Source organism: Eimeria necatrix, genomic scaffold (assembly GCF_000499385.1).
Source record: "Eimeria necatrix Houghton genomic scaffold, Enh_scaff220, whole genome shotgun sequence".
Taxonomy (NCBI): Eukaryota; Apicomplexa; class Conoidasida; order Eucoccidiorida; family Eimeriidae; genus Eimeria; species Eimeria necatrix.
In genome coordinates this window covers 10,001-20,000 of record NW_013652803.1, presented here as the reverse complement: position 1 = coordinate 20,000, position 10,000 = coordinate 10,001, and the positions used below count along the sequence as shown (strand labels likewise).

The window sequence follows — 10,000 nt, the reverse complement described above, 5'->3', positions numbered from 1 at the left end:
TTAATTTTTATTTATTTATTTATTTATTTATTTATTATTTATTTGTTTATTTATTTATTTTTTTATTTATTTATTTATTTATTTATTTATTTTGTTTGTTCGTTTGTTTGATTTGCTTTGAATTTGGTCCATGCGAGATATCTACCAGAAACAGCATTCCAGCGAATTCCCTAAACCCTAAACCCTAAACCCTAAACCCCAAACCCTAAACCCTAACCCCGAAAGCCTAACCACTAAACCCCAAATTTCAGCGCTGTGCCCCTAAAACCTAAACTCTAGCCCTTAACCCGTAAACCCCAGCCCCAAAGCCCATCCCCTAAACCCTAAACCCTAAACCCTAAACCCTAAACCCTAAACCCTAAACCCTAAACCCTAAACCCTTGCCTGTCCAGTCTGCCTGGCCTCTGTGTCGAAGAGCTTCACAGTGGCCTCGTTCTGCAGCTGCAGCGCCAAGGGTTTTAAGTACAAGTCCCCAGCTCCCACGAGGGTTGTTTCTGGAAAGGGTTCGAAAAAAGGGTTTTCTTCATCAGTTAATCCTGAAAACAAATGCATTTTAGTTCAATTTGCTTTGCTGCAGCAGCAGCAGCAGGAGTTGCTGCTGCCGCTGCGCTGGCAGCTGCAGCTGCTGCTGCTCAGTAATTTGGTCGCTTTTGTTTCGGCGTTTTTTCTTTGCTAGCGCTGCAGCAGCAGCTGCAGCAGCAGCAGCAGCAGCAGCAGCGGCTGCAGCGCTGCCAGCAGCAGCAAAGGCAACAGAGGCAGCAACAGCAGCAGCAGCCGCACTGCAGCAGCAAAGAGCCACATGGCAGCGACAGCTGCAACAGCAGCAGCAACGACAGCAGCAACAGCAGCAGCAGCAGAAGACGCGGCAACTACAGCAGCAACGAATAAAGCAGCTAGATGCAGCAGCAACAAACTATCGAGCAACTGCAGCAGAAACAACATGCCAAGCAGTTGCAGCAGCAAAAAACTACGTAGCAGCAGCAACAACAGAAGTCGGGACAGCTGCAGCAGCAACAGCAACTGCAGCAGCAAATAACTAGGCGGCAGCAGCAACAAACTAAGCAGCAACAGCAACGGCAAGAGGAACAGGAAACAATGCAAAAGCAGCAGCAGCAGCAGCAGCAGCAGCTGGAGCAGAAACTGCATCAAAACTAGCAGCAGCAGCAGAAGCAATAGCAAAACACTAAGCACCAACAACACTAGCATCCGCAGCAGCAGCAGCAGCAGCAGCATCCGCAGCAGCAGCAACATCCGCACCCGCAGCAGCAGCAGCAGCAGCAGCAGCAGCAGAGCAGCAGCAGCAGCAGCAGCAGCAGCAGCACCTGCGAGGAAGGCGTTGGGGTCTGGGGCTTCGAGCCACTTGTCGAAGAGTTCCCTCATGAGGATGAGGCGGTCTTCGAAAGCAGCAGCAGACCAGCAGCAAATTCGAAAACCCTTCAGCAGCAAAGAGACACTCACGACTGTCTCCTTTTTCTTCACTGACACGCGAGTCTGCAGCAGCGGGCAGCACTCGTAGTCCAGCCCCAGCTCCGCAGCTATCACGTTGGCCTCCCGCAGCAGCGGCAGCAGCTGCAGCGCAGCAGCAGCAGCAGCAGCAGCAGCAGCAGCAGCAGCACAGCAGCAGCAGCAGCAGCAGCAGCAGCACAGCAGCAGCAGCAGCAGCAGCAGCGAAGGCGGAGGCGCACGCGGTTCAGCTTCTTGCGGCACGCGGCTCTCCCAGAGCGCCCCAGGGCCAAGTGGAGAACCTGCTTTCAAGAACTTGCTGCGGCCTAGGGTTTAGGGTTTACGGTTTAGGGTTTGGGGTTTAGGGTTTAGGGTTTAGGGTTTAGGGTTTGGGGTACTCTGGAGAGCTGCTCGTTGAGCAGCATGAGGTCGCCCTCCTCTTGTCTTCTTTTGAGTTCTTGAATTTCAAGTTGTCTTTTTTCTGTCTCCAACTTTTTTTGTTCATTTAAAAATTCTTCTTTTACTTTCTGCAGCTGCTCCTCATTGTGCTTCTGCTCAAGAGCCTGCAGCTTTGCTTCGTACTCCTGCAGCAGCAGCAGCAGCAGCAGCAGCAGCAGCAGGGGTCGCCGTAGCAGCGCAGCAGAATGCCAGCAGCAGCAGCAACAGCAGTGGGCATGGCAGCAGCAGCAGACGCAGCCGACAGGGCGGCAGCAGCAGCAGCGGCAGCAGAAAAGGCAGCAGCAGGAGCCACAGACAGCAGGAGCAGCAACAGATAAAGCAACAGCAGCAGCAGCAGCGGATGAGGCAATCACAGCAGCAGCAGCAGCAGATAAGGCAGCTGCAGAAGCGCCAGGTAAGTCAACCACAACACAAGCAGGATATAAGGCCATCACAGCAGCAGCAGCAGCAGCAACAGCAGCAGCGCAGCAAAAGAAAAAGGAGCACAAGCAGGAGAAGCAGCAGCAGCAACAGATAGCGCAGCAGCAGCAGCAGAAAAGGCGATCGCAGCAGCAGCAGCAGCAAGAGCAGCAGCCAAGGCCCTCTCAGCAGCAGCAGCTGCTGCTGCAGCAATCGCAGCAGCAGCTGCAGCAATCGCAGCAGCAGCAGCAGCAGCAGGAGCAGCAGCAGCAGCAGGAGCAGCAGCAGCAGCAGCAGCAGGACCTCTTTTTGTTTTTGGAGTGCCTCATCAGCCTCCTTGAGTTTTTGTTTGTACTTGGACCTTTCGAGGGTTTCGAGTTCGATTTGTTTTCCAGAGTTTGTTGCAGTGAGCAGCGCGCCTTTGCTGCTGCTGACTTCCTCCATTGCTGCAGCAAAAGAAGCAGCAGCAAGAAGTTTGCTGCGTGTGGGGCCCCACAGCTGCGGTACGTACACCAGAAAGGCGTAGCTCTGGCCCACGACCACGCGGTCGCCGCACTGCAGCAGCACTTTTTCTCCTTTTTGCAGTTCTTTTCCGTTCAAAAAAGTGCCTTTTTCGCCTTCCAGCGCCTCGATAAATAGTCCATTTGCGTCCTTTTCCGACTCTTTTCCGTTTGCTGCTGCTGCTGCTTCGTTTGCTGCTGCTGCTGCTGCGTCTGCTGCTGCTGCTGCTGCGTCTGCGGCTTTTCTGGGGCTCCCAGCAGCTCCGGAAGCCTCGAAATAGATGCTGCAGTGTCTGCTGCTGACTGTGGGGCCCGACAGCAGCAGCACCGTCTCCGCCTGCTGCTGCTGCTGCTGCTGCTGCTGCTGCTGCTGCTGCTGCGTCTCCTTTGCTGCTGCCTGCTGCGCTGCTGCTGCTTCCTGCTGCTGCTCTGCTGCTTCTTTTGTCTTTCTTTTTATCAACAACTTCCCGGGAGCAGCAGGAATGGCCATGGAAAAAGACCCCGAGAGAAGAGGGTCTTCATTCAACAAAGTTATGTGACACACCTTCTCCCAGTCAGGCCCTGATCGCACAAACCCTAAACCCTAAACCCTAAACCCTAAACCCTAAACCCTCCATCTCCCTCTTTGGCGGGGCTGCGAGCCGAGCCAGTTTCGCTGCTGCAGCAGTTCTGCCGCCGCCCCTGCCGCTGCTGCTGCTGCTGCAGTGCTGCTACCGCCGCCGCCGCCGCCGCTGCTGCTGCTGCTGCTGCTGCTGCTGCTGCTGCTGCTGACCTGCTTGCTGCTGCTGCAGCTTGGCGTGGGCCTCCTTCAACTTGTCTTCCCAAGACTTTTGCATTTCTGCAATTGCATTTTCCATGGCTTTTATTTCTTCTTCGTGGGCCCTCTGCAGCGCGAGGGTTTCTTCCGCTGAAGGCGCGGGCCCCTCCAGGGGGCCCTGGCCTGAACACACTCAAACCCTAAACCCTAAACCCTAAACCCTAAACCCTAAACCCTAAACCCTAAACCCTGAACCCTAACCCTAAACCCCAAACCCCAAACCCCAAACCCCAAACCCCAGCGCTAAACTCCAAACCCCAAACCCCAAACCCCAAACCCCAAACCCCAAACCCAAACCCAAACCCCAAACCCCAAACCCTAAACCCTAAACCCTAAACCCCAGGCCGCGGCGGCGTTGGTCGGACCATCGAGGAGTTTCTTGAGTTTGGCGTTTTCTTCCTGGAGTTCCCGAATGAGTTTCTGGACAGGATCTTCATTGACAACAGCTTTATTTTTTATATTCTTCGCTCTATCTGCATATCTCAAAGTGCTCAAACTTTCTTCATAATTGCTGCTCGCCGGAGACAGAGCGCAAAGCATTATCGTTTTGCTGCTGCCCCCGAGCGCGTTCTGCAGCAGCCGCGTCAGTTTGCTGTCCCTATAGGGTATAACGAGGGGGGCCCCCCTGGGCCTCCGCGAGGGCACTAATTACGTTGCCTAGGGCCGAAAGGGACTTGTTGATTGCACATCCCTCTTTGAGTCTGGCGCCTTCGGCTCCGGTTTTGTTGGCTTTTTCAGATCCGGCCAAATCGACTAAGTTGATGACGCTGAGTTGGCGGCCTTGGTGGCCTTTGAAGGAAGTCAGCTGCAGCAGCTCGATGCAGGTCACCGTGTGCGCCTGCAGCAGCAGCAGCAGCAGCAGCAGCAGCAGCAGCAGCAGCAGCGCAGCAGCAGGGTTTAGGGTTTAGGGTTTGGGGGGCGGGGGGCGGGGGGAGTGCTTGGATGGGTCCTGCGGTTCTGGTTTTTGTTGCTCGCGCTGGTTTGCTGTTTCGGCTTTTCGAGTTTGCTTAGGGTTTAGGGTTTAGGGTTTAGGGTTTAGGGTTTAGGGTTTAGGGTTTTTATGTTGTTTTGGTTGATGAATTGGCTAATTGCTTCTGGTTGTGAAGTGCACGCAAAAGGGGAAAAGTCCCTTTTGGGGTTTTTGAGGGTTTAATACCACTTGTGAAAATTGAAATTGAAATTAAAAATAATTCTTTTTATCAAAATTATAAATTTAAAATAATTCTTTTTATCAAAATTATAAATTTAAAATAATTCTTTTTCATTTTCAATTCAATTAAAAATAATTCTGTCCTTCTAAAGAAACCCACGCGGCTGCTCGTCGCGTTCATCAGCGTGGCGCCGACTGAGACGCAAACAAACCACATATCAGGGTTTAGGGTTTAGGGTTTAGGGTTTAGGGTTTAGGGTTAAGGGTTTAGGGTTAAGAGCTTAGGGTTTAGGGTTTGGGGCTAAGAATTGCAAAGGGCGCCTCTGCTGTGAGACGCAAAAGCGACGAAAACCGCAGCCATTCTTGCTTCTGCTGACACAAACCCTAAACCCTAAACCCTAAACCCTAAACCCTAAAAACGAACTTGTTCTGTTTGCAGTTCCTTTGTCAGTGACTGCTTGGATTTCTTCGTAAGAAGAGACTGCAATCTTTGTCAACCCCTCAACATAAACTCCGAGCTGCTTCGACTCTCTAAAACAGAAACCACAAATTAGGGTTTAGGGTTTAGGGTTCAAGCTTTAGGCTTGAGCACCAGCTAATGAAGCCGGCTTGGCTGCTCCAAAAAGAAAGCAACAATAAGAAAGACAGAGCGATGCACAGCGAGAGTCAAACTCTAAACCCTAAACCCTAAACCCTAAACCCTAAACCCCAAACCCTAAACCCCCTAAAACCCCCAAACAAGACCCTAAAAATCCTAAAGGGCCCTTTAGAAACCCTGAAAAGCCCCCAACTTCCCGTAAACGCCTCAGAAGTTTCCCAAAACCCTAAAGCCCCCCAAACCCTCGCGAGCCCCTCCCCCGCAAACCCTAGAAGAGCGCAAACCCCCAAGTGGAGAGCCCGCGCAAAACCCTAATTTAGGGTTTTTGGAGTACCGGATGTTGAGCCCGGCCTTGGGCCGCTCGCTGGGGCTGATGAGAAGGTCTTGAACAGTTTCATTATAAATCTCGAGCAAACTAACAGTAACCTCATAGCTCTTGCTCTGCTGCTCCTCCTCGCCGCCCCCGCTGCTGCTGCTGCTGCTGCTGCTGCTGCTGCTGCTGCTGCTGCTGCTGCTGCGGATGCGGGCGAAGATCTCGCGGCAAGCCGTGGGGACGATCCCGGGATCGTCTCCGTACCCCACAACGGAGTAACTCTTGCCAGCCCCCGTCTGGCCGTAGGCAAACAAACAAGTGTGGAAGCCCTCCCAAGCTGCTGCGAGGAGTTGCTGGCCGAGGGCCTCGAAGACCCTTTTTTGGTCCACAAAGGGGGCCCCCGGGAGGGCCCTGAGGGCCCCCGAGGGGCCCACCTCGAAGCCATCATGGGACCAGAAGGAGTAGTCAAAGGTGAAGGTCCGAGGCTCCCTGCTGCTGCTGCTGCTGCTGCTGCTGCTGCTGCTGCTGCTGCTGCTGCTGCTGTCCAGGTCCAGCAGCGTCGTGCTGCTGCCGCTCATCGAGATGCAGCAAACGCTGCCCATCGCCTCTTCGCGCGCGTTGAAGGGGCGCACCCGCACGGCCACTTTCACGCGACTCATTCTGAAGTTAATAATAAATAAATAAATAAATAAATAAATAAATAAATAAATAAATAATTAATTTATTTATTTATTTATTTATTTATTAGTATATAAATAAATGAATTAATAAATAAGTGAATAAATAAATCAACTAGTAAATAGATGAATAAATAGGTGTATAAATTGATAAATTAATTAGTAAATTAATCAATAAGTAAAAAAATGAATAAATAAATTGATAAATAACTAAATAAATAAATAAATAAATAAATATATCTCTTTATTTCTTTATTTATTTCTTTATTTATGTATTTATTTATTAGCTGATTAATAGTTGGATTTAATTAATTAATTGGGTGTGTGAGGGGTGAGGGGAAAAGTGGAAGAGAAGGGGAATGGGGAGAAGAGAACTGGAGAGATTAAATTAGAAAGAATTTTATTTTATGAACTGATTTAATTTAATTAATTTAATTAATTAATTAAATTAACTAATTTAATTAATTAATTTAATTAATTAATTTAATTAATTAATTTAATTAATTAACTTAATTAATTAGTTTGATTAATTAATTTAATTAAGTAATCAAACTAATTAACTAAATTAATTAATTAATTTGATTAATTAGATATATTAAACCAATTAAGTAAAGTAAATTAAATGATTAACTAAATCCAATTTACTAAATATGTTCAAATGTTAAAGTGCAATCAGTTGGTTAAAGAAATATTAGATATTAAATAAAATACAAATTAATCTAAAACAGATTAAATCAATAAAAACTAATTTAATGAAAAAGAATAACTAAATGAAATCAAATAATTAATTAAATAAAACTAATTAAAAAAAAAATATGATTAAGAATATGATTAGTTAAACAAATAATATTAATTGAACAAATGGGAATAAACAAATAAATAGGAACAATTAAATAAATAAGAATAATTAAATAAATAAGACTAATTAAATAATAAGATTAATTAAATAATAATAAGATTAATTAAATAAATAAGATTAATTAAATAAATAAGATTAATTAGATAGATAACAAATCCTAAAAAAAGTAAAAAAAGGAGACAAAAAATAACAAGGAGAATAAAAGGAGACAAAGAGGAAACTAAAAAGAAACAAAAAAGAAATGAAAAGGGAAATAAAAAAGGGAATAAAAAAGGAAATAAAAAGGAAATAAAGAGGAAATAAAAACGAAACAAAAAGGAAATTAAAATGAGACAAAAAAGAAACAAAAGTGAGAAAAAAGGGAAATCAAGAGGAGGCAAAAGAGAAACAAAAAAGAAACAAAAAAAACAAAAAAGAAACAGAAAAGAAACAAAAAAGAAACACAAATGAAACAAAAATGAGAGAAAAAAGAAACAAAAGAAAGACAATAAAGAGACAAAAAGGAGATTAAAAGGAGACAAAAAAGAAACAAAAGAGAAACCAAAAAGAAATAAAAAAGAAATAAAAAAAACGAAAAAAAGAAACCAGTGTACGTACACCCGAGGCTAGTGAAGGGCCTTTTCAGAGCTTTTATTTTAAATAATTTCAAATCGTTTTATATTAATTTAAATTTTTTTAATTCTTTTTTAATTCCATTTAATTCTTTTTAATGGTTTTAATTCCTTTTAATTCTTTTAAATTCTTTTTCAGTCTCAGGGCTGCTAGGGTTTCTTCAGTGTTTACCTTTTTTTATTTTTATTTCTTTTTTTTCTTCTCTTATTTTAGTATTTTATTTCTTTCTTTTTTCATTTTTCCATTTTTATTTTTACGATTTTATCTTTCTTTTGTTTCTTTTTATCTTATTTGTCTCTTCAGTTATTATTAATTCTTCCAATATCTTTTAATTTGCTTTTCCGTTATTGCCATTTAATTAATTTCGTTTTTTAATTTTATTTTTGCTTCTTTTTACTTCTTTCTCATTCCTTATTTTGTCTGTCGTCTCTTTATTTATTTCTTTTTAAATTTAATCTTTTCCTTCTCTTTTTCTTCTTTTTATTTATTTACTTTCTAAATTGTCTTTTATTTCTTTTTATCTTTTCCACTTTTACTGACAAATCGTATTTGTTTATTTGTTTCTAATTCATTTATTTTCTAATTTATTTATTTATTTCTTTTTATCTTTTCCATATTAATTTCGTTTTCTTTTTCTCACTTCAATTCTTTTCTTCTTTTTTTCCTTTTACTTCCCTTGTTGCTCCTGAAAGCAATTAAAGTCTTTTTCTTTTTTCTTTTTCTTTTTCTTTTTCCAATCTTCTTTTAATCTTCGTTTATCCTTCTTTTAATCTTCTCTTAATCTTCTCTTAATCTTCTTTTAATCTTCTTTTAATCCTCTTGTTAATCTCCTTTTAATGTCCCTTTAAAGTCCTTTTTATTTCCTTTTTAATTCCTTTTTATATCTTTTTTGTTTCTTTTTAATCTTCCTTTTGTTCCCTTTTTTAACCTTTTTTTATTTTCTTTTTTCCCCTTTTGTGTCTTTTTGTCTCCAAATGAAATTCCTCTTTTGAATTTCCTTTTTGTCTATCCAAAGTCTTAATTTGAAAATGTTTGTTTTTATTTTATTTCTTTTTAATCTTTTTTAATTCTTTTAATTTCTTTTTTTATTTTTTATTTTCTCCTTTTTGTCCTTCCTTTGTCTTTCTTTGTTTCCTTTTTTTTTCTATAATGGACTTCTCCTTTGTGTCTTTCATTTAATTCAAATTCTAGCTTTTAGTTTTCTTGCTCAAAATAACGTATTTGCTGCAGGCAGCAGCAGCAGCAGCAGCAGCAGCAGCAGCAGCAGCAGCAGCAGCAGCAGCAGCAGCAGCAGCAGCAGCGCGGGTTGCGCCTTTTTGCGTATCTTCTGCCCTTCCTTTTTCTTCTAATTATTAATTTAATTGAATTAATTTATTTTATTTTTTAATTCATGCAGTTCGAAAATCTCCGCAGAAACAAATCTCCAAAAGCACTCTTTCCCCTTCTCGCTGCTTCGATCCAGCCCCAAACGCATGCATGCATGCATGCATGCATGCATGCGTTTGGGGCTGCATGCGCGCATGCAACTGGGGCTGGATTTTCTGGAATTTCCGGTGAAATTTCTTCAAAAAGCTTTTAATTGTTTGGCATTTCATTTTTAATTTATTTATTTCTTTTTTCTCTTTTCAAATTCCCACGGGGGGCCCCTGCAGCAGCAGGGGGCCCCCGCAGCAGCAGCTGGGGCCCGGGGGCCCCTCGAAATAGATTTCTGGAAAAATATATTTCTTGTTTGTTTTTCGCGGATTTCATTTCAAATTTGTTCATTTATTTATTTATTTTTTATTTATTTGTTCATTTCTTCTTTTATTTTCCACTTTTCTTCCATTTATTTCAATTTTCCCCTCCCGCTGCTTCCACCGCCGCCGCCAGCGGCAAACCGCGCAACTATCAAAGGAAATATATAAATAAATAAATAAATAAACAAATAAATAAATAAATAAATAATAAATAAATATATAAATAAATAAATAAATAATAAATGAATAATTAAAATTTAAATGGATTAAGCCAACAGATTTAACCCGAGCGGGCAGCTCCAAGTCCCACAGACAGAAGCGCCCGCGCCCTCAAGGGTTTAGGGTTTAGGGTTTAGGGTTTAGGGTTTAGGGTTTAGGTGATGTTTAACACCAAACTTAATGGCGTTACTTCCTACAATGAAGCCGCAGCAGGCTTC

General features: G+C 43.1%; 2 protein-coding genes across 2 annotated transcripts in view; one reads left to right on the top strand and one right to left on the bottom strand.

The window, feature by feature from the left end:
* ENH_00030410 (kinesin motor domain cointaining protein, putative) overlaps positions 1–6,338 on the bottom strand; it is a gene marked incomplete at both ends in the record, with an annotated part of 8,231 nt that extends 1,893 nt beyond the window's left edge. The window contains 7 exons of the mRNA XM_013580103.1: positions 1,323–1,569; positions 1,842–2,027; positions 2,605–3,362; positions 3,574–3,741; positions 3,984–4,091; positions 5,193–5,299; positions 5,701–6,338. Coding sequence (XP_013435557.1) covers positions 1,323–1,569; positions 1,842–2,027; positions 2,605–3,362; positions 3,574–3,741; positions 3,984–4,091; positions 5,193–5,299; positions 5,701–6,338 — 2,212 coding nt within the window. The remainder of the gene's footprint in view (positions 1–1,322; positions 1,570–1,841; positions 2,028–2,604; positions 3,363–3,573; positions 3,742–3,983; positions 4,092–5,192; positions 5,300–5,700) is intronic.
* Positions 6,339–9,962: 3,624 nt separating this feature from the next.
* ENH_00030400 (hypothetical protein, conserved) overlaps positions 9,963–10,000 on the top strand; it is a gene marked incomplete at both ends in the record, with an annotated part of 3,969 nt that continues 3,931 nt past the window's right edge. The window contains one exon of the mRNA XM_013580102.1: positions 9,963–10,000. This exon is cut by the window's right edge and continues 128 nt beyond it. Coding sequence (XP_013435556.1) covers positions 9,963–10,000 — 38 coding nt within the window.